The following is a 25,132-nucleotide window of genomic DNA, read 5'->3' as shown; positions in this document are numbered from 1 at the left end:
TGAGGTTGGTATCCCCTCTAACCTATTATGTGCCTATATGTGAGCTCATCTCTTAAAAGGTACACAGAAGTTACCCACAGAGTTAAAGGGGAGTAGGATAGTTACAGATGCAGCCCAATACAAAATCATGAGACTGAGATTTTTCTGCAATTTGTTTTGTAAAACATATTGCATAGCTTTCAAGTGTTAACTTTGTAGATAACACTGTGGTCCAGACAAGTTAGAAGATTAGACACAGCCTTTTGCAGTATTTTCTAACACATATGACCAATGCTTAATTCAAGCTCTAATCCACATCACATGATGCACCATCCCTAACACCTTGGTCCTGAATACACAAGTGCACTGTGCACTGTGCATGCTGTGACTCCTCAACACCAGTGCTTCCTGAAACATGGGCTCCAAATTCAGGACTATGGAATGCAGTGTTTTTATTGGATACAACACTTTTCTGCCCTTATGGAAACAATGTTTAATTATAGAAAACAAAGAAAAGAGAGGCCCTGCCTCATCAAAGTAGCAGGTGAGAGCCAACTACTTCAAGCTATCCTCTGATCTGAGTACATGCCTGCACCCATACACAAAAATAAAATAAAAAGCCAGAGTAAATATATTTACATCTTCAAATTATTCAAGCTTATCATGGGTATTAGCACTAGTGGAAAATATTTATTATGTACAACTTTAAATCACTGATGTTAAGGTTAACCTTAAATAGTAACTATATTGTACAGTAGTATATGTAAGTGAAACTGTTAAATGGAGACCTCGCAGTTGTCATGTTGAACTGAGAAGTGAAAATTTTCGCACCAATAAAACAAAAATTAATGACACTGTAAACATGCATTAGTAACTACTGTAAAATGAGTCTCCTAAGGGCCCTCCATCCCTAACATTCCATCTCTTTACAACCATTACATCCAGATCTCGACTGATCATCTCTCAGAAGTTCATTGTTCTACACATCTGATGGTACAATGCAAACCTATTTCAAATCCACTGACAGGGTTGAAGATAGAGTGTGATGGCCACGTGCTTGCCTTGCATGTGCAAGATTGGATCTGGAGCCCTCCACTAGCCAAAAAACCAAACATACAAAACCAAAACCCACCCCTGCAAAACAAATCAAAATACAACAAACCAAACTAAAGATCTTGCCAAAGACTGAAGACTTTTTTTCATGAAATAATGGCAATAATATTAGAAAACCATCCAAATCTCATGTAAAACCATCTACAAATGACAGTTACATAATGTATTATAATGCTCATACTTCAAAAAATTATGTATTATAATGCTGATATTTCAGAATTGCATGGATATCAAAACAATAAAATGACCTGAACCTAAAAACCCATCCCAACCCAAAGAAAACCTAATACTGCTGAAAAGTAAGAGCTAAAAGTAAAATATTCAAAGCATCCAGAGAACTCTTAACTACAGAAGAAATTTTTCAACAGGTGAAGCTATCTCATTTAAAACTACACAGAATAAAAAGTAGCTGATGACACAATTTTTCAACTAAGTAAACTGTCAGCCCAGAATATTGGATTCATAAATGCCACCACTCAGCAAATGAAGACCAACTGAAGGAATCTTATTGTAAAAGTAAGATGAAGATTTCCGGTTAGAAGAGCTGATCTGCAAGGACTACTGGTTACACAGTGGTCCATGACTGATGAGATTCAGGCTCCCTGGGAAGCCTCCCTCAGGACCAGCCTCCCTGGCTGCACACAACAAGGGCCATTTCATTAAAATGCTACCAATTAACAAAGCATTGCTAAAGGAAGTGCTGCTTTTTAGCTCTGTTTTTTGTGTCTGACAGACTTTTAGTCTGGTCGACTTTGCTAAGTGATTTTTTTTAATTTACAAGTTCTTAATAATGATAATAATAATAATGAATTTTTTAGGGTTGAGGCTGTAGTTAAGTGGTATAGCCCTTGGCTTACATGTATGTAATGCCAAGTTGAGTCTTAGCACTGCAAAAACAAATAAACAAAAGTACATGTGATCTTAGCCAGAAGGCCAAGAAGCAATTAAAGAAAAAGGAAACATGTCATATAAATAAATAAATAAGAAGGAATATTTGGACAGAAGGGATATAAGAAGCTTGGAAAATTGGATGGAAGGGAACAATGATTATGGTAAATGTTCCTTTTCTCTTAGTTCTTAAATTAGACAATAGACAGGAATAATCAAGGGCTGAAGTATAGCTCAGTGATAGCGTTTGTTCTGCATGTGCAAGTTTTTGGGTTCAATATCCAAAAACACACATACATACACACACAGACACACCAGCTAGTATACTAATATTCCTGGTTGCAAGGAGAAGGTGAAGGAACCACTATGGTGGCAGCATTTTCCCATTCCCACTTGGTCTAGCTTCATTTCTGTTGCTGTAATAAAATACCCCAATGAAAAGGAACTTAGCAGACAAAGCTTATTCTAGCTTGTAATTCTGGGTTACAGTCCATCACTGCACAGAACTCACAGTGGCAGGGGGGAGAGAGAGAGAGAGAGAGGGAGGGAGGGAGAAAGAGAAAGAGAAAGAGAGAAAGAGAGGAGAGAGAGATACACATTCGTGCTCATCTTCTTGCAGCTTGTTTAATTCCCAGATTCACAGAGGTCAAGACTTCCTCCTGCCTAGGGAACAATGTTGTCCACAGTGGGCTAGGTCTTCCCACATCAATTAACATAAGATAATCTCTCAGAGACATGTCCACAGGCCAAGCCAACGCAGAGGATACCTCAGACTCTCTTCCCAGGTGACTCTAAATTGTGCCAAGTTGACAACTAAAGTTAACCATCATACTACTGAATTAGCACATCAAACATCATTTATAAATAGATTGTGAAAAAGGAAAGTATGCATTCTTAGTCACTGAGACAATCACTACTGAAAAGCTACACAAAGATATAATCAAAATGATATGATTGATTAAAATGAAATATTTAAAAAGTACCCAGATAAGATACAGGCAGCAAGAACCAGAAGAACAAAAATAAACATAAAATGATAAAACATAACTAATCCAAACATATAAAAATTATATTGTCGCTGGGCGGTGGTGGCACACGCCTTTAATCCCAGCACTCAGGAGGCAGAGGCAGGAGGATCTCTGTGAATTCGAGGCCAGCCTGGTCTACAGAGCGAGATCTAGGACAGGCACCAAAACTACACAGAGAAACCCATCTCAAAAAACAAAACAAAACAAAAATCTGTCATTGAATGTTATTATTATACAATTATAATAGACCATTAAAAGACAGAGGTCATTTGATAAGTTTTTTTAAAAAATAAATGAATCAAGTATATATTCATTACAAAATGTCTCACCCCCAATCATTCAGTTACCTTAAAAATAAAGGACAGAATACTACGGAAACACTTAAATAAAAATGAAATTGCAATGGTTATATTGCCATCAACTAAAGTGATCTTCAAAAAGAAAACAAGTCAAACAGTGAGAATGTGGTTCATAAACCCACGTGTGCAGTACAGTCCCTTCCTTTGAGTATGATGTGCTTCTAACCACTGGACTATGAAATGACTAATGGAGAGCCTGTAATTGCACATGATGTATCATTGTGTCTTGGAAGAACTCTTTCTTCATAGACTGCAGTTACTGGAGAATGTAACAGACATGTTGGAAAGGCACTTGGGTTGATCTCTGAGACTAGGAGTGGCCTCTGCAAAGGAAGAGGCACCACTGGTTGACAGGTAGTGTGGTAGTTTGAATGAAAATGGCCCCCCAGGCTCACAGGGAGGGGCAGCATTGGGAAGTGTGGTCTTACTGGAGTCGAGGTGTCTTTGTAGGAGGAAGTGTGTCACTGGGGCTGGGCTTCAGGGTTTCAGAAGCCCAAGCTAGTCCCACTGTTGCCCTCTCTTCCTGCTGCCTGTTACATGCTGATCCTGTCCAGTACCATGTCTACCTGTGTGCCACCATGACAATAATGGACTAAACACTGAAATGTAAGCCAGCCCCAATTAAATGTGTTCCATTACAAGAGTTGCTGTGGTCATGGTGTCTCTTCACAGCAATAAAATCCCAACTAAGATGGCAGCAAGCAGCAGGGGACTTTATTCCGTGATCATAAAAAAATGAACTTTCAACCACAGGACCTTTGTTGGCGTAAGTCTTTATCAGGGCTAAAGTAAGATTATAATAAAATCCTTTAGCTAGTTATTGCTATTAACACATTTCGGGTATAATTTTTAAATGATATATATTTCAAGATATATTTGAAATAATGCCATTTTGGCTGTTGGGTGAACTGAATGTAAATTTGCAAAATAAAGCAGATGTATAGATCTGGAGGAAAAAAAATGAATTTTCTCACCAACTTGAATGAGCCTGGGAGTAAAACCCTTTCCCTATTGAGTCTTCAGGTAAGAATGTAGGCTGGAGTTTGGTTCTCAGACTCTATGTCAGGTGCCTCAAAACCACCTCTAACTATTCCTAGAGGATCCTCCAAGGGCGCTGACATGCATAATGACATACACACATAGACACACATAAGCAAATTATAAGAAAAGAAAAACAAACAAAAATGCAGTATGGAGAAATGAATGCAGAACGCAGCTAGAGCAGTGTCAGAAGCTGGGAAGTGGGTGATTTACACATATGTGTACACACAAATGCCTGCAGAACTGTCAGTGAGATCACTCCACAACAGTGATAGAGAGAAACAATTATGGCCAGGCAGTGGTGGTGCAAGCCTTTATTCCCAGCACTTGCAAGGCAGAGGCAGGTGGATCTCTAGGAGGTCGAGGCCAGCCTGGTCTACAGAGGGAGATCCAGGACAGCCAAGGCTGCACAGACAGACCCTGTCTGGAAAAAAAAAAAAAAAAAAAAAGGAAAGGGGAAAAAAGAAACAATTAAGGACATAGTCCCAAATAGCATTAACATGTAAAGATTGAAGAAAAATAACAATTACACAGAAGAACATGCTAGGAAATTGAGGGAGAGGAGTCCAGGGTAAATTGCAGAAGGCAAGGAAGACAGGTCACAGTTCACGTTCAGATGTCACAGGAAGGTCAAGTAAGATGAGGATCACAAACGGTTCGGTTGGGCTAGCAATGCAATGGTCCATCACTTCTTCAGTTCATGAGAAGTCCAAAGTTCAATCTCCCGCACCACAAAAAGAAACAAACAAAGCCAATAGAAAAGCACATATTTCACAGGATGGACACTAGTGAATTCTTTCAATATGGTGGTGTGGTAATAAACTGTTTACAGAGTTAAAATAATAGATAAGGAACTAGAAACAAATACAGCTTCATTCATTTGAAGATCTGACTGTGACTTATACAGAGTTAATGATGGGAGAAACAGAAACCTAATTAGAGGTTATAGGAAGGTATGATTAAAGAAGGAATGCTAAAAAGATAGGACATAATTAGTATGACAAGGCCCCAAATAATGACAGTATGGCATCAAAGGTAACAGAATGCTGAAAGTGCAAATCATTAATGGTTCAAACATGATCTTCATAGCTTTGATTTTCTCCACTGATATCTAAAAGTGTAATCACAGATATCAGCTCAGCTACACATAATAAGACATGTCAACCCAGAAAACAGGTTCCAAAAGGAGGGAGGAGAGTCAATTATCTGGGCATGTGTATAACTGAGTATACTGAAGGACCATATTATACTACTAGAAACAACGCAAACGTCCCTCTACAGAGGAATGGATACTCGAACTGTGGGATAGCCATACAAAAGAACGGAACTCAGGAATAAAATCTCATACAGCTAGATATGGTGGCACACACCTTGAACTTAGCACTTGGGAATATTATATGACTCAGAATTTTCAGTAAATGTCTAAAAAAAAGTTCCAGCACCATAGTGAATGGAAGCAGATCAGTGGTAGGGAAGCGATCAAGCAAAGGGGCATAAGGAAACTGGGGAAATGGTAGAAACGTTTGCTAACGTGATAAAGCAATACGCACATGATTGTATGCATATGTCAATTACTCATCAGGACATACTTAACACCAGTAAATTTTATTCTGATTAAATTATATCATAAGTCAATTTAAAAAGAAATTCTTCTGTGCAGAGTCTACAAGTATGTTCTAATATGAAATCTTGCCACTCCTCATAGCCAGCTTCTCTGAAGGCAGGGAAAGTGGTCATGTGCCACTTCCTATCTGTGCAGTCCTACCAAATGTACAACACAAGGTGAACCCTAACCCAAACCGCAGACTTCGATGGTTACAATGTGTCAGTGTAGGTTTCTCAGTTCTAACAAACTGTACCATCAGGTACAGAATGTTGGTAATGAGGAAGGCTGTGCACATGTGGAGGCTAAATATGATTGGAAATCTCCATAAATGTCTATTTTCCTGGGAGCCTAATGCTGCAACACAAAACAATCAGGCTGGTGATGTGACTCAGTGATTAAAGATGCTTGTTACACAAGCTTGACTACCTGGTTTCAATTCCTGAAATCGAGGTAAAGGTGGAAAGAACTGACTCTACAAAGTCTGCATCTGACCTCTACATACATACATACATACACATACACACACACACACACACACACACACAAAAATTAAAATAAAAATGTAAAAAAATTAAAAAATAAAGTCTAGCTGGGCAATAGTGGTGCACATCTTTAGTCCCAGCACTTGGGAGGCAGAGGCAGGTGGATCTCTGTGAGTTCAGGGCCAGCCTGGTCTACAGAGTCAGTTCCAGGACAGCCAGGGCTACACAGTGAAACCCTGTCTTGAAAAACAAACAAAACAACAACAACAAAAAAAATAAAGTTTATACAATTGCTCCTTTACCTTATCTCATCCATCATTCCCAAATAGAGTCTAAAATTATGAGCAAAGGGAGAGCTCTAAAAAGACCGCAAGAAAGGAAGGGAAACCACTCAACCTATTTCTCTGGCTCTTCCTCTAAAGCAGGCATGTTTTACTTCTTTTGCTTTGGACATCAAGAGTCCAGGTTCCTCAGCCTTTGGACTTGAACTAGTTAATTTTCCATGGGACTTTCAGGTCTCTGCCAGAGGCTGGGCAATTGGGTATTCACATCTTATGTCTAGATGGTTCTGGGTTCCTAGACTGTGTCATTACCAGCTTCCCTAGCCCACAAATTCCCATACTGGAACTTTTCTGCTTTGTGACTATAATCAATCTATTAAATCCTCTCTTACATAAATATATAATCAATTGTTTCTGTGTGTTTTGCTGGATAATTCTACCTAATACACTAGTGTACATATTCTTTTTTTTTTTTTTTTTGGTTTTTCGAGACAGGGTTTCTCTGTGTAGCTTTGCACCTTTCCTGGAACTCACTTGGTAGACCAGGCTGGTCTCGAACTCACAGAGATCTGCCTGGCTCTGCCTCCCGAGTGCTGGGATTAAAGGTACATATTCTTGTACAACACTTGATTATAAATTATTACAGAGATAAATTATACTCAACTAGGGAGAGATGCCCCTAGTCCCTCACTACCTGTGGCAGGTGGGAGAGCTGACCCTGGCCCCCTCATGGGCTGTGGCACTCAGGAGAACAGTCTCTGCTATTCTCCTGGGCAACACAGCAGAGCTGGCCCTAGTGGTCTGGGTGCCTGTGAGCCTACCCCAGAGCAGGAGAACTGGCTCCACCCTTTGCTGCTTGCTGCAGTGGGAGAGCCAGCCAGGGAAGTGCTGGAGAGCTCACCCTGGTGGTGAGAAAGAGGGAGAGCTGGTGTGCTGACCAATGCACCTACTACCTGGGCCTGGGGCTGTATGAGTTGGCCCACAGCAACATCTACTTTATCTATGATCTGCTGGAGTACATGAAGGGGCCAGTCCTGCAGTCCAAACTGTAGGGCCTCCATGACACAGGGCAACAACAGGATATACAAGGGGAGTCCCAGTGAGGGCCCAGTGTCTATAGTGTAGCAGAAAGCAGAGGCCTTGAACAACACAGATCTCCTTCCTAATGCTGCAATATTGCTTTTGTTTCTGGGGACAGAGAGAAAGGTTGTCCTTTTATGGAGTGCATATTAGCATTAGGCATTCAAAATCAAGCAAGAATTTAGACCGGTACTGCAAATACAAAGAAATTCAGTGATAAGGAAAGAGGACGGCATTGACTTCAAGTATGACACCTATGGAAGGAAAAGTGTGTCGGGAAGACTCTGGTGACAGAGGGTGTGAGCACACTCCATGGCAAGTAAGACTGGGTACAGTGAGAGGGTCAGCTCCAGCAGTATGTCCCACTCGCTCTGCTCTCTGGAGAGTGCTCACAGGAAAGGAAACAGCTCGAGTGCACACACTGTTATGACAAAGAGCATCCGAGGACTGCGATACTACCAGACTGCTAACACAGTAAGCTGCAGGAACCATGCAGCACAGCCAGCATGCACAGGAATAAGGTGACACCAGGCACACCGGGGAAATGAGAACACCACGAAGAAGCCTAAAGGGGATACATTAGACTCTACAGACACATGCACAAAGTCTGGAGTAAACAAACTGAGCAGACGAGGGAAGAGCTACATCAGTGTGCTGGAAAATCAAGCCTAAGAAGCCTGGGAAAACAAAGTAGAAATGAGGGGAAAGGCTCGAACAGAAGAAACAGAAGAACAAAAGGAAGGACATTAAACACAAAGGTTATAATCTCAGTTGAGAGCAGTTTCCTGGAAAGGAAAAGTATTTAGAAAAACAGTGCTTAGGGAGGTATCAGGGAGTCTCTCCCTAGAACGGAAGGTGAACATCTATACTGAGAGCTACATGTATCAGTGAGAACCTGTGTCAAATCAATGAAAAATAAAACAAGACCAAACAACTGAAAAATAATCAAGTGAAACTTCAGAATAGTCCTAAGTTCTCAGAGAAACAGCTGCTTAAAGGGAGTGTGTCTAAAACATCATGTCTCATTAGCAACAGTGAAGGCAGATGACAGAGCAGATCGCCACAGTACCATGGGAAATAAACAAGAGCATGCAAACAAACCCTTCCAATATATACTTCCTCGTGGTATAACAAGTGTTTTGTTTTGAAAGATGTAGACAGACAGACAGAGAACCTAAAATGGGGGAAAAAAGAATAGCTTAGGGCTCAGGGAACATCACAGAACATCACAGAAGAGGCAGTGGGAAGAACGGGAAGAGTCAGAGGATGAGGAAAAGTGCTGTGAAATCTGTCTTTACAACAGCAACCTGTGCGTCACGATCCCTTTGGGGGTCCAATGACCCTTTCACAGGAGTTGCCTAAGACCACCGGAAAACACTGATATTTTCATTGTGATTCATAACAGTAGCAAAATACAGCTATGAAGTAGCAATGAAAATAATTTTATGGTTGGGGGTCACCACAACCTGAGGAGCTGTATTAAAGGGTCACAGCATTAGGAAGGTGGAGAACCACTGCTCTAGATGACATGGTTGTGGAATTTATGAACTCACAGCCGCTGTGGTTACCTACAAAAGACCTTTGTAAAATCAAGCCAGCCACAAATGAAGTACTTATCTCCAGGCCCTACCCCATTAGTGAGGAGCTACTGGTAGTGTAGAGTTGCTGCTGATGGATGACTTGTTCTTCATTGAGGATATATGGCTACTGATAGGTTTCCCATGTTCCACTAGAGGGCCCCACACTCATGCATATACGGGCAAACACTAGCTGGATTTAGCAGGTCATTTAAAAAAAAAAAAAGACAAAGATGGGTGTGTGCGTGTTAGGGAGATTATTAGGGAGACTTATTTATAGCCTTGATTGAACAATGTGGTTAGATCTACCCTTAAAAAAACAAAAAAAACAAACAAAACAAAACAAAAAAAAAACTATAAAAGCTTGAATAAGATCCAAGAAAACACGGTTTTCAAATCCCAGGTAACAGGCAGCATGGGGTAGATCCTCGTGAGAGGGGGAGCAAGGGCAGTACGCCGGAGCCCAATAACTGCCCCATTCATGTCTGGCCAGAGCTTCTAGGCAGCAGCACAAGAGAGGAAGCCCGAGCAGAGCTGGAAGGTCCTTTCTAGCTGAGGAGACATTATTTGGAGATCGGCAAGCTAATGGCTACTGGAATTTGCAGTTAGGCAGCAGAGAAGAGAAATCTGTACAGGGAGAGCTGAGGAGAACATGGAGAGGCTCCTCTCACTGAGTGGCCTGTTGGCTTAATAAGGCCAGCGGCTTAATCAGACCGCGAATGTTTCCTGTTTCCAGCAGCCATCAGAAAGTCCTCGGAAGCAGTAAGGCACTGTACCCAGCAGAGGTACTGCCAGGCTCCAGCACAGCACAGGGCAAGTTAGCATGAGGGAAAAACACTGTTCCTTACAGCCTCAGGGAACCTTGAGAGGCAGCCTTCAGTGACTCAAATTACTCCTCAATAATTAAATAATCCCCAAATCTTTAAAGAATAGAAAACACTTGAAGATAAAGTACTCAGTACTTGACATAGTATTACAAATTATTAGGCATATTAAAAATAGGAAAAGATTTTTCAAATAAGAAAATCTTAATCACCGGAGAGACTCAGAAATAGCAGAGAAGACAATTTGTAGATGACAAAATTAAAACAGCTATTATAATGACATTCTATATTTTCAAGGTAGAAACAGTGTTTATAGAGACATAAACTAAAACTATAAAAACAAGTTAACATTAAGAGATTTTAAAAAATATAGTATGTGAACTGAGGTAGAGCACAGTAGGACAGCAATAGTGTGTGTATATATATATGTGTGTGTGTGTGTGTGTGTGTGTGTGTGTGTGTGTGTGTGTGTGTATGTATATATATGAAGCCCTGGGTTTTTATCTCTAGCAATGCAAAACAGCAAAAATATGAGATGAAAAGTATCAGGTCTGGATGAGATTAGCAGCATAATACACAGCAGAAGATAAATATCCTTCAGGACATGACATACCAATAGAAACCAGCCAGAATCAAACACAGAGACAAAGAAAAAGCATCAATGCATAGCGGGGAGTCACAAGCAGTCTAATATGTATACTAATATTCTAAAAGAAGAAAACAAGAGAAAAAATTTTTTGAAGAAACAATGGCTGAAGAATTAGAACCTACACACCCAGGAAACTAATGAACAGGAAGAAAACTCAGGAGTTATCTAATAATCAAATTGCTTCTAGGCACAAAGAAAAAGCTTCCCTGAGTCAAAGGAAAAGGCATACGATATACATGAGAAAAGAAAAAGAATGATAGCTTCTTGTCAGAAATAGGGCATGTCAGAAGATACACAGTCCTCAATCTATAGAATAACCCAGCAAAGATGTTTGTCAAAAACAGAGGCAAGCTCAAGGCTGTGGAGAAGGCTCAATAGTCACAGCACATGCCACGCAGGCAAGAGAACCAGTTTGATTGCTATATCCAAGTCAATGTCAGGTGGGCATGGCAGCCGGCCTGGAATGGCAGCCGGCCTGGAATGGCAGCTTGCAGTGGAGACTGGGGAATCCCGGGAGCAAGCTGACCACCAAGTCTAGACATACTGGTAAGCTCTGGGTCTGACTGAGATCCTGCCTCAAAGAATAAGGCAGAAGAGCTATCAAAGAAGATGCCTGATAACTTCAGCCCCCACACACCCAGACACACATGTGCCCCCATGCCCATGTGAATACATCATACACACATATACACGAAAAGACAAAAAAATAGTCAAAATGTTTTCTCAGACCTACAAATGCAGGTTAAAATCACCATAAAGTATTGCTAAAGTGTAAAGAAAAAAAAACAAAGGCATTTTCTCAACAAATTTTGCAAAGTGTCTTTTTAAACAAACTACAAGGGGAAATTCTCTAACATTAAGCAAAATAAACTGATGATAGTCAGAGGATTAAGGAAAAACAGTAAGGGGAAAAGTCATTAAATCTCGATAGTTCTAGTAATTATCACTTTTTAAGATTCTTTAAATTTTATTTTAAATTATGAGTATGTGTATCTGCCTGTCTGTGTATGTACAAGTGAATGCAGGCACTGAAGAGGCCAAAAGAGGGTATCCCCTGGATCCCCCAGGTAGTTGTAAGCCACTTGATGTGGGTGCTGAGCGTCTAACTCGGAGCCTCCGCAAGAGCAGCAAGCACTCTAACTGCGGGGCCATCTCCAGTTCCAGTAACTATTTTAAACAATCATCTGCAACCAGAGCCAGGAATGCTGCTGCATACATACCTATAATCCCAGCACTCAGCTGGGCATAAGGAGCTTCTATTTTTGGTGGTGAGCCTAGCCTTTAGTGGCTGAGCTATCCCTCCAGCCCAGGCATGAGGATCTTGAGTTAGAGGCCAGTCTAGGCTATACAGCAGTTTAAAAGTCTTTTTTAAAAAAAAGCAATCAAAATTATTTCAGATGCTATTAATAGGGAGAAGGCAAGAAATTATCTTTTCCCATCTAGAGAAGGGTCACAAATACAGATTCATTCCAGATATTAAGTAATTGGAGAATGTGAGTTAAAAACATAAATAGTAGTCAATTAAACCTGTAACTATTTTTCTATAATATAACCGAAAGGGAAAAAAGTCTCATGTTGAATAACTTAATAAACTTGCAAAGTTACCGATTATGAGCCTTTAATACATGTGTGATAAGTCTAACAAAATAGCTTGCAGCATATCCAACATGAACAGGAGGCTCCATGGGGAGATGAGCTGACAGAAACAATCCTCAGTTGCTTTGTGAGCAAAAGATCAAAAGGTTTGCGGCACACTACAACTAAGAACTATGGAGAATTTCAACTATTTAGATGATTACCACAGAACTTAGTATTTTCTTAGATAAATGACTTAATTTTGTAATTGGCTTAACTGGATGTTTTAAAGTAATTTTATTTCTAATATGCTTTTCAATAAATACAGTTTTATATATCTACACTGAAACATTTATTTCTTTTTCTTCTAAAATTCTTTGCTTCTTAAAAGTATTTAAAACAAAAAGTATGTGAGGAAAAAAAATCTAGCAATTTAAGAACTTCTTTCTCTAATATGAATACCTACCCATTTCCACACTTTTTAAAGAACAAAATACAAAATAATGATGTAATTTCACCTTTGTCGTAAAAGATACCAGCGAACAGGTTAATAAACAAGATATATGGGAACGTAATCTGTACATTATTCTGAACACCTTCAATCTCTTTTATTATACATGGACTGCTACATCATAATTCTTTTTACTTACACTTACACACATTCCAGGCCTTAACTTTGAATACTGATATGTTCAAAATCTCAAGAAAAAAGATACCATACCACATGTCCTTCGGCTCGGGCTTTATTCTGCATAGCTTCCCGTTTCCGCTGGAGGAATTCCTCCACTTGCTTAGCTCTTTCGACAGCTAGCTGTCCTTTTTGCCTATTTTGAACAAATCACAGAGTCAGCCATTTTGAGCATTCAATTCCAAATTAAAATTATACTTACTATTTTCTTTTTTTTCCTTGTAGAACATGAAAGCAGAAACAAAATAAACACTTTCTCTGTAAAGAAGAGGTGTGTGTGTGTGTGTGTGTGTGTGTGTGTGTGTGTCTGTGTGTGTGTGTGTGTGTGTGTGTGTGTATTGGTCTCTGTTGTGTTAATCACATTATTTACTATTTTTAAAAAAGTAAAATCTTAACACTACTTCAAATCCTGACAAGACTCATTTTATATTTATATGATGCACTTTCTTTACAGTAAAATGGAAGTTAGGGAAAAAGTAATAGCAGTTATTGGCTTTACTCTTCTCATTTTAATATTTTGGCATCTTTTGCTGACGATTATGAAAGAACGTAAACACACTGAGTGTGGACAGCAAATTAAAAGTGATAAGCATGTACCTAATATCTGCTACATATGTCAGTTACCGTGATAACAAATACACGGGCAAATGAGCCAGCCCCAGTAGTCAGGAAACTGACACACATCACCAAGTGTGCTCACACTGGGAGAAGAGTGAGAAGGCGGCGAGCCAGCTACTGTCTGGGGCCACTTGGACCCTGGCTCCTAGGCTTATTATCAACTTCCTATAGCTTTTTTTTTTTTTTTTTTTTTTGAAAATAACTAAGTTATGTTCTGAAAAAAAGTCATGAAATAATGACTTTCCCAATAACATTTTAAAATGTCCAACTTTTGTTTTACAAATAATCATTTCTTCAACTTTTTAAAAGCAATAACTGAAACAAAAAATATTTTAAATAAGAAATTTAGCTGTAAAAACTTAAAATCTGGGGCTGGAGAGATGGCTCAGAGGCTAAGAGCACTTGCTACTTGTATAGAAGACCTAAGTTCCATGTGGGATGGCTCAAAAGCACCAATAATTCCAACTCCAGGGAATCTAACACCCATGGCTTCTACGAGCACCCGCACTTATACATACACACACTTAAAAACAAATCTTTGAGCCAGGCGGTGGTGGTGCACGCCTTTAATCCCAGCACTCGGGAGGCAGAGGCAGGTGGATCTCTGTGAGTTCGAGGCCAGCCTGGGCTACAGAGCGAGATCCAGGAAAGGCACAAAGCTACACAGAGAAACCCTGTCTCGAAAAACCAACCAAACAACCAAATCTCTGAAAGAAAAACCTAAAATTTACTGAATTATATCCCCATGAATGACAGTAGTCTAAAGTCCTTTACCTTACACATCATTTAAAAGAAATTCTTTACAACTTCCATCACAGGAATTTTCTAGGATTAGGTAATATCTATAACTGGTTTAAGAGCCAATTACTACGATGTTCAGCTATTCCAGATGGTGACTGTAGTGCCACATGACATTCCTGAAACCCAAGCGCTGTTGGCTTGAGTAGGTTTGTAATGAGAGATTAGTTCATATCTCTGAAGTGCACATATGCTATCCTCCCGCAGACATACTATAACACACTATAAAACTGAGATCAATTACAGGCATCTGGTCTGAATTCAGCATGCCTCTGCATACATCTAGGTAAGCCGGCAACCTGCTCTGCTACTTCCCTGAGCTCAGGGAGGGTAGATAAAGTACCAAGTATGCTCAGACATGCCATCCGAAATGGATGGTTACTTGGTAAGTCCTTTTGACGGTGCTGGAAGCATCACCACCACCTGCCTCCAATCTCTCTGCTTTGCATCATCATGGCACTGACTACAACCTTCACAGAAGTAAAACACGTTTAATTTGCCATTCCAAAACACGGTCTGTGCAGTGTTTGCTGCATAACATGCCAAATAGCATACACTATTAGAATTATTGCACAGTGCCTCACAAAAAGCATGATATGTACAGCAGCCTTGATTTACAGACTTTTCACACTGCTTATGCATACATAATACTATCTGCTTAATGTATTTTAAAAGTGCAGCTTCACTCAACAGCCATTTCCTCAGCTGGTTTAATTAAGCTGGTTTATATGACTGGCTGCTTTCAAATACACACTTAAAATTTTTAATGATTATTTAAACATGATTTCTCTTTTCTTCTGACTTATTAAACAAAAAATTATTTAGTATTAACTATTTGTCATAATATACCAACCTCTGAAGATGTAAAGATGACTGTACTGGCTGCTTTTATGTCAACTCGGTACAAGTTAGAACCAACACAGAGGAGGGAGCTTCAACTGAGAAAATACCTCCATAAGGTCAGGTCGTAAGGCATTTTCTAATTAGTGACTGATGAGGGAGGGCCCAACCTACTGTGGGTGGTGTCATCCCTGGACAGGTGTGGTCCTGGGATAAGAAAGCAGACTGAGCAAGTCATGGGGATCGAGCAAGTAAGCAGCATCCTCCATGGCCTCTGCATCAGCCCCTGCCTCCCTTGGATGATGGACTGTGTGTGATGTGGAAGTGTAAGATGAACAATCGCTTCCTCCCCAAGTTGCTTTGGTCATGGTGTTCATTACAGCAATGGTTACCCTAACTACAACAATGACTAAAACAGAGTGCCAGGAAACCAAGTTTAACTGATAAAAATCAGAGTTGGTAATTCTGTGACTTATGTTAAAGACCTAGACACCACACTTATTTTCTATACATATTACCTTTTTCTACTTCACATATGCCCTGAATAATTTATAATACACATTCTTATGTATTGGAGCTCAGATTCTTATTTTTACCATTCTTTAATGTCGTAAAACATATCAAATATGGCACACACTGACCAGAATATATCAATAAATAATTCCTTTAAATGCAAACAGAAACTTTCAGAAATGGAGGTGTCAAAAAGAAAACCCCATTAATTACAGACTATAAAAAACCCACCTTAAATATAAGCATACACGTAGAGAGAACATAAATGAAGAAAGTCATGTTTATTGGGAAATGTGTAGCACTGAATATAAATATTATAAAAGATCTAAAATCAACCATCATTTTCAATTTAGAAAATGAGAGTGAGAAAAGCCATTAACTATAAAGAAAGTAGAAGGAAAATAATAACTAAGGCTGTAATTGGGTGTGATGGCACAGGCCTGCAATCCCAGTACTCCGGAGGTAGAGGCAAAAGGATCAGAAGCTCAAGGGCCGTCTCATGGGACCATGACACTAACAAACAAAACACGTCAACAGATGAAAAACAAAACTGTAATCCCAAAAGCTGGTTATTGGAAAGGATGAAATAATTCAATAAGTCACCAACAAGGTAAGGAATAAGAGATGAGACACAAATTATTAATGTCTAATATAAAAAAGGGACATTGGTATAGTTCCAGAGACAATAAAATAGTAACGAAGTATCACTCATAAACACAAAAATTCTCAATAAAAAAAGATCTACCTGGTTGGCCTGGAACTTGCTGGCCTTAAATGCAAGAGCTTCACCTGCCTATACTTCCAAAATGCTAGGATTAAAGTTGTGTGCCACCATGTCCAGCCAGTTAGCATAATACTTAGCGATGCAAAGCATGTATCAGAATGTTTGTTTCTTGCCATTGTTTGTCATCATATTGGAGTACTATCTAAAATCACAACAAAGTACTATCTAATGTAGAAAGGAAAAAAGGCACATACTGAGAAAGAAGAAATAAAACTGATTTTGTTCACAGAGGACATGATTGTCTAAGGAGGGAAGAAAACCATTTTCTGAATTTAGTGGGTGATCACAGCAAGGGTCCAGGATACAAGATCAGCATACATCAGTCATTCATCAGCAATGAACAAGTGAAAGTTGATATTAGTACATTACCATTTACATTAGCAACTCCTAGAATGAAATAAGACACAAAGTTAATAACACACAAAGAGCTATACAAAGAAAACACTAATAGTCTGCTAAAAGATACCAAAGAGCAGAGGAATATTTCAGACATAAGAGGAAGACTTCATACTATCAACATGTCAACTCTTCCCATATTTATCTGTTTATTCAACACAAAATCCCAGCAAGTTAAATTTGTCACTATGAAAACTTGATCTAAAATTTATAATGGAGAAGAAATAACCAGAATAAGCTACAGTACTGAGAGATGAAAAGCTAGGGTAATGAAACAACTTGATTTTAAGATTCACTCTACAGCATCTGTAATAAATACAATGTGGTTACTGCTTACAGGATCGACAAATAAATTAGGAACACAGTACAGAGCTCAAAGTAAGCGACACACAGCCAATTGATCTTTATAACCAAAGAGCACAGGTAATTTAAGAAAGCCATGGTTTGTCTTTTCAAGAAATATGGGACAACTGGATATCCACATGCAAAAGTAAATTAAACCTAGATACAAATCTTACATCCTGCACAAAAGCAATTCAAAATGTATCAGAGACCCAAATATAAAATATTAACCTATTCAACTCCTAAAAAAACAACAGAGGAGTGAGTCTTTGTTATCCCAGCAGATCACCCCAGCCTCTAGGCTTAGGTCAAGGAGCAGAACCAGTGCCCTCACACTCCCACCCACTGCAGCCCCAGTTGCAGGCCAGCAGACAGGACTCCTGCAGGCAGGCATGACTACCACCATTCCCCACCAGACTCTGTAACCCACAAGCCCCAAACCACCCCCCAAACCCACCCATCCTCCAAGACCACAACTGCTGACTCCACCAGCTCCAACTGGACCGAGAGGTGCACCCTGAGACACAGACACCATTTGTACCAATTGGAGGAAGAGGTGGGTAGACATCAGTCCAAGAATACTTCCAATAACATAAACAGCAATATGGCACCACCAGAACCTAGTGGTTCCACATCAGCAAGACCTGAACATCCCAATGTAGAAGCAGCAGAAGGAAATGACCTTAAAAATGACTTTAAGATGATGATAGAGGCCTTTAAAGAGGAAATGAAAAATTCCTTTAAAGAAATTAAGACAAAGATTTCAAATAAAAAATTGGAAGAAATCAATAAATCCCTTAAAGAAAGCCAAGACAACCAAGGAAATAGTTCAGGACTTGAGGCAATAAAGAAGACACAAACCGAGGGAATGCTGGAAATGGGAAAATCTGAGTAAATGAACAGGAACTACAGATGCAAGCATAACCAACAGAATGCAAGAGATGAAAGAGAGAATCTCTGGTGTTGAAGATATGATAGAGGAAATAGATTCATCAGTTAAAGAAAACAGTAAAGCCAACAAAGTCATAACACAAAACATCCAGGAAATCTAGGACATCATGAAAAGACAAAACCTAAGGATAATAGGGATAGAAGGAGAAAAATACCAGTTCAAAGGCACAGAGAATATATTCAACAAAATCATAGAAGAAAACTTTCCCAATCTAAAGAAGGAAATGCCTATGAAGATACAAGAAGCTTACAGAACACCAAATAAACTGGACCCAAAAAAAGAAGTCTCCTTGTCACATAATTATCAAACCACTAAACACACAGAATTAAAAAAAATTAAAAGCAGCAAAAGAAAAAGGCCACATAACATATAAAGGCAAACCCAGCAGAATAACACCTGATTTCTCACTGTAGACTCTGAAAGCCAGAAGGTCCTGGTCAGACGATATGCAGACACTAAGAGACCACAGATGCCAGTCAAGACTATTATACCCAGAAAAACTCTCAATCGCCATGGACAGAGTAAACAAAATATTCCATGATAAAACCAGATTTAAACAATACCTATCCATAAATCCAGCCCTACAGAAATCACTAGAAGGAAAAATCCAAGCCAAGGAAGTTAGATACACCCATGAAAATACAGGCAATAGATAATCTCACAGCAACAAATACCAAAGAAGGAAAACACACAATATTACCACCAAAAAAAACAGGAATTAACAATCACTGGTCATTAACATCCCTTAATATCAATGGACTCAATTCACCTATAAAAAGACACAGGCTAACTGAATGGCTATGAAAACAGAATCCATCCTTCTGCTGCATACAAAAAATACACCTCAACTTCAAAGACAGACAGTACTTCAGAGTAAAGGGTTGGTAAAAGTCCTTCCAGTCAAATGGGGTAATTTTGGGGTAAGCAAGCCGGTGTAGCTATCCTAATATCTAACGAAATAGACTTCAAACTAAAATAAATCAAAAAAGATTGTGAAGGATATTACATATTCATCACAAGAAAAATCCATCAAAACAAAGTGTCAATTCTGAACATTTATGCCCCAAATACAAGGGCACCCACAAGCTTAAATTGCACATCAAACCCCACACACTAATAGAAACTGAATAATGCTCAAATGAATCACCACTGGGTCAAGGAAGAAAGAACGAAATTAAAGACTTCCTAGAATTAAATGAAAATGAATGTACAACATACCCAAACTTATGGGACATTATGAAAGCAGGAAGGTGTCATAAGAGGAAAGTTCATAGCTCTAAATGCCCACGTAAGAAAGTTGGGAGAAATCTCACACTAGTGACTTAACAGCACACCTGAAAGCTCTAGAACAAGCAGAAGCAAACTCACCCAGGAGGAATATACAACAGGAAATAATCAAATTGAGGGCTGAAATCAATGAAATAGAAACAAATAGAACAGTACAAAGAATCAATGAAACAGAGTTGGTTCTTTAAGAAAATCAATAAGACAAACCCTTATCCAAACTAACAAAAGAGCACAGAATATACAAATTAACAAAATTAGAAATTAAAAAGAAGACTAACAACAGACAATGAGGAAATCCAGAGAATCATTAGGTCATACTTCAAAAACCTGAACTCCACAAAATTGGAAAATCTAAAAGTGGACAATTTTCTGGATTGGTACCATATACCCGAATTAAATCAAGACCAGATAAACAATTTAAATAGATCTATAACTCCTATGGAAATAGAAGCAGTCATTAAAAGTCTCCCAATCAAAAAAGTCCAGGGCCAGATGGTTTCAATGCAGAATTCTACCAGATTTTCAAAGAAGAGCTAATACCCAAACACCTCAAATTGTTCCATACAACAGAAAAAGGAGGAACACTGCCAAACTCTTTCTAGGAGGCTAGTTACCCCGATACCCAGACCACACAAACATGCAACAAAGAAAGAAAATTCAGACGAATCTCCCTCATGAACACTGATGCAAAAATACTCAATAAACTAATGGCAAACTAAATCCAAAAACACATTTAAAAAAACAAAACAAAACACGTGATCATGATCAAGTAGGCTTCATCCCAGAGATGCAAGGATGGTTCAACATATGAAAATCTGTCAGTGTAATCCATCATATAAACAAACTGAAAGGGGAAAAAAACAAAACAAAATAAAACATGATCATCTCATGAGATGGAACTAGAAAATATTATCCCGAGTGAGGTAACCCAGACTCAGAAAGACAAATATGGTAGGTACTCACTCATAAGTGGATACCAGAGCAAAGGATAATGACTACAACCCACAGCTCCAGGGAGGCTAGCTAACAAGGAGGACCCTAAGAGGGATGTATAGATCACCTTGGGAAGAGGAGATCTCCATGAGTAAACTGGGAGTGAGGGGGGCAATAGAGGGGAGGGAATGGGGAATGAGAACATGAGGGAATGGGATGGTTGAGCTGGGGGAGGAATGGAGTGGGAGAGCAATGAAAGTGATGTCTTGATAGAGGGAGAAATTTTGGGGTAAGGGAGAAACTGAGTGACAGGGAAATTCTCAGGAATCTACAAGGACGACCCCAGATTAGACTACTAGCAACAGTGGTGAGCGTGCCTGAACTGGCCTACCCTGGTAATCAGATTGGTGACTACCCTAACTGTCATCATAGAGCCTCCATCCAGTAACTGTTGGAAGCAGATGCAGAGATCCACAACCAAGCACCAGGCCGAGCTCCAGGAGTCCGGTCAAAGAGAGGGAAGAGGGATTATAGGTGCAAGGGGGGGGGGGGTCAAGATCATGATGGGGAAATCTACTGAGACAACTGAACCAAGCTCAAAGGAATTCATAAACTTTGGACCGACAGTTGTGTAACCTGTATGATATCAGACTAGACCCTCTGCATGTGGAAGACAGTTGGGTAGCTGGTTTGTTTCAGGGTCCTCTGGCAGAGGGATCAGGGTCTATTCATTAAGCATGAGCTGGCTTTCTGGATCCCATTATCTATGGTAGGACAACTTGCTCACCCTTGATGTGAGGAGGGGCTTGGTCCTGCCTCAACTGAATGTACCAAGTTTAGCTGCCCCCCCCCCCCCATGAGAGAACTTACCCTGTTGGAGGAGGAGATGAGGGATGGGTTGGGGGAGAGGAGAAGGAGGGGGTGGAGTCATGGGGGGGGGGAAGGATGAGAGGGGGATTTGTGGTTGGTATATAAAATGAATAAATTTTAAAAAAAGACAGGAAAAACACATCGCTGAACTTGGGCATGAAGATAACAAGCTAATAAAAACAAATGACATTTATTTGCACGCGTGTCTGAGTGTGTGCACCCAAACAACAGCCTTGTGTGGAGGTCAGAGGATGTCCTGAAGTAGTCATTCTCCTTCTACCATGCGGGTCCTGGGGGTCAGACACAGGTCCCAGGCTGAGGAGCAGATGCCATCACCTACTCAATTACCCTCAAAGTCAATAACAAGTTTTTAGGGACTACACCAAAAACAGACAACATTCAAATGACAACTATCTACTGTGTGGAGGGCAATGTCAAGAGCATGAGAACACAAGTCACAAATTGGGAGATGATATTTATGAATGACATCTGGAGTGAGACTGTGGGTCAGTGATCAAGTGCCTATTGTGCCTGAGGTCTTGGGTTTAATTTCCAGTCTGGAGTAGTTGGAGGCAAAACTAATAAATAACCATTATCCCAAACTCAGTAACAATAATTAAAAAATAGGCAAATAGGGTTGGGGATTTAGCTCAGTGGTAGAGCGCTTGCCTAGCAAGCTCAAGGCCCTGGGTTCAATCCTCAGCTCAAAAAAAAAAAAAAAAAAAAAAGGCAAAGGCAGGCAGATATCTGAGCTCAAGGTCAGCCTGGTCTACAGACTGAGTTCCAGGACAGCCAGGGATACATACACATAAGAACCCTGTCTCAATCTCCCTCTGCCCTTCCCCCCACCCCCGCAAAAAGGCAAAAAGCCTAAAGATAAAACTCACCAGAATGGATATGCAAATGGCAAGAATTATGGGAAAGAATTTTCAACATCATCCAAGATAATTGTAATTTAAACGGGGTATCATCACACACCAAGTCAAATGGCCCCGATTCAAAACACTAATACTAACTGCTGGAGAGAACATGGGGAAACAACTCAGAACCCTCACTTACTGCCAGTGGGGGTGCAAAACAGACAGCAAGTTTGGAGCAGTTCAGTGACTTCTCACAAAACTTTATATTCATAACTGCAATAACTTGCAAACAACCAAGATGCCTTCATCAGATTCATAACAGTGTAATGAATCATCAAACAAGTCACAAACAGATAAAAACTTAAATGTAAAGTGAGAGGTGCCAATATGAATTGGATGCAAATAAACGGAAGTCTGGAAAAACTGAAACAATGGACAGAAAAACAAGTGTTGTCAAGATGATGTAAGAGGGAAGGGGAAAAGGTAGAACAGAAATTTTTGGGTAGTCACACTATTTTGTATGATATTACAATAGTAGTTTGATGCAACTATTCACCTGTCAAAACCTACAGAATACACACACTACCAAGAGAGATTCCTAATGCAAACTATGGACTTTAGATGGTAATGAACAAGGTAGATTTCTTAACTGACTCTGTTAAGGATATTGAAATAGAGATTGCACCTCTGTAGAAAAAAGTAAACTCATAACTTTTACCAAGTATTACTGGAAACCTAAAATTGTTTTAAAAGTCAAGTCTATTAACTTAAAATGCAAAGAATGAGTGGCTGCTATGGTGAAGGAGGAGGAGGAGCCGAGTGGGCGTTGGTACCAAGGCCTGACCATGGATGAGGAATACGATGTGACTGTGCTGGAGACAGGTCTTACCGAATGCATTCTGTCTGGCATGAAGTCTGTGAATGGAAAGAAGGTGCTGCATATGGACCGGAACCCCTACTATGGGGGTAAGAGCTCTTCCATCACACCTCTGGAGGAGCTATATAAGCGCTTTCAGTTGCTGGAAGGGCCCCCTGAATCAATGGGCCGGGGGCCAAGACTGGAACATTGACTTGTTCCCCAAATTCCTCATGGCCAATGGTCAGCTGGTAAAGATGCTACTGTATACAGAAGTGACTCGTTATCTGGACTTCAAGGTGGTAGAGGACAGCTTTGTATACAAGGGAGGCAAGATCTACAAAGTACCATCCACTGAGACTGAGACCTTGGCTTCTAATCTGATGGGTATGTTTGAAAAGCGACGCTTCTGAAAATTCTTGATGTTTGTGGCAAACTTTGATGAGAATGACCCCAAAACCTTTGAGGGTGTCGATCCCCAGACCACCAGCATGTGTGATGTCTACCAGAAGTTTGATCTGGGCCAAGATGTCATTGATTTCACTGGCCACGTCTTGGCACTCTACCGCACTGATGACTACCTGGATCAGCCCTGTCTTGAGACTATTAACTGTATTAAGTTGTACAGCAAGTCCTTGGCCTAGTATGGCAAGAGCCCATATTTGTACCCACTCTATGGCCTTGGTGAGCTGCCCCAGGGTTTTGCAAGATTGAGTGCCTTCTATGGGGGAACATATATGCTGAACAAACCTGTGGATGACATCATTATGGAGAATGGCAAGGTGGTGGACATGAAATCTGAAGGAGAGGTGGCCCACTGCAAGCAGCTGGTCTGTGACCCCTAGCAACATCCCAGACCATGTATGGAAGGCTGGCCAGGTTATTCGCATTATCTGTATCCTCAGCCACCCTATCAAGAACACCAATGATGCCAATTCCTGCCGAATTATCATCCCACAGAACCAGGTCAACAGGAAGTCAGACATCTATGTGTGCATGATCTCCTATGCACACAATGTGGCAGCACAGGGCAAATATATCTCCATTGCCAGCACTACCGTGGAGACTGCAGAACCAGAAAAGGAGGTTGAGCCTGCATTGGAGCTGTTGGAAAAAACTGACCAGAAGTTTGTGGCTATCAGTGATTTGTATGAGCCTACTGATGATGGTTCTGAGAGTCAGGTATTTTGTTCCTGCTCTTATGATGCCACCACATACTTTGAGACCACCTGCAAGGACATCAAAGATATCTACAAACACATGGCTGGGTCTGCCTTTGACTTTGAGAACATGAAGTGCAAAATGAATGTCTTTGGAGAGGCTGATCAGTGATTGCTGACTCCCCTCCTCCAGCCCCCACTCCCCTCTCCCCAACCTGTATGTCCTCTGGGACAGGGAAGATGGTATGGCTAGGCATCCCTGTTTCTAGCATCTTCTGCTTCCCCCACCACATTCCAATGACCCACCTCATTGATTTGATTCACTGACCAAATCCTTAACCTTAGTGATGGTTTGGGAGACGGGGGTTGGATAGTATCCTCTTTCTTGGCTTACCCTTGTTCTAGGAAAAGAGGATTCCTGTGTGTGTGTGTGTGTGTGTGTGTGTGTGTGTGTGTACACACACCCTAATTCTACTGTTTGGGAAGGAGTGGAGGAAAAGCTGACTCTGTACCAACTGTTCTTACTCCCAATGTAGTGGGGCCTTTGGAGATACTCTATCTCCTCCCCCAACTCTTATGTGTTGGAGAGAAGGGAACCTCCCAGCACAAAATTGCATTCCTCCTCCCCCTTATCATTTATTCTAATTTATTAACTTTGTCCTACCTATCTGAGGTCTCAGCCTTTCTATGAAGCCTGGGGCTGTAGAGTGAGCTGCCCTGGCTTCTCCCAGCCCTGGCAAAGTCTGGGTTGGG

The 25,132-nt window shown here is 40.3% G+C and overlaps 1 protein-coding gene and 1 pseudogene across 1 annotated transcript in view; one reads left to right on the top strand and one right to left on the bottom strand.

Moving 5' to 3' along the window:
* Positions 1-25,132, bottom strand: part of Nek1 (NIMA related kinase 1) — a 139,517-nt gene that overhangs the window by 55,393 nt on the left and 58,992 nt on the right. Inside the window, exon 17 of the mRNA XM_036209437.1 lies at positions 13,204-13,306. Within this exon, the coding sequence (XP_036065330.1) occupies positions 13,204-13,306 (103 nt within the window). The remainder of the gene's footprint in view (positions 1-13,203; positions 13,307-25,132) is intronic.
* Positions 23,197-24,551, top strand: LOC118597803 (annotated as a pseudogene).

This window comes from Onychomys torridus, chromosome 17, assembly GCF_903995425.1.
Source record: "Onychomys torridus chromosome 17, mOncTor1.1, whole genome shotgun sequence".
Lineage (NCBI taxonomy): Eukaryota > Metazoa > Chordata > Mammalia > Rodentia > Cricetidae > Onychomys > Onychomys torridus.
The sequence above is the reverse complement of the archived record's forward strand: the minus strand, read 5'-3'. Positions and strand labels throughout refer to the sequence as shown.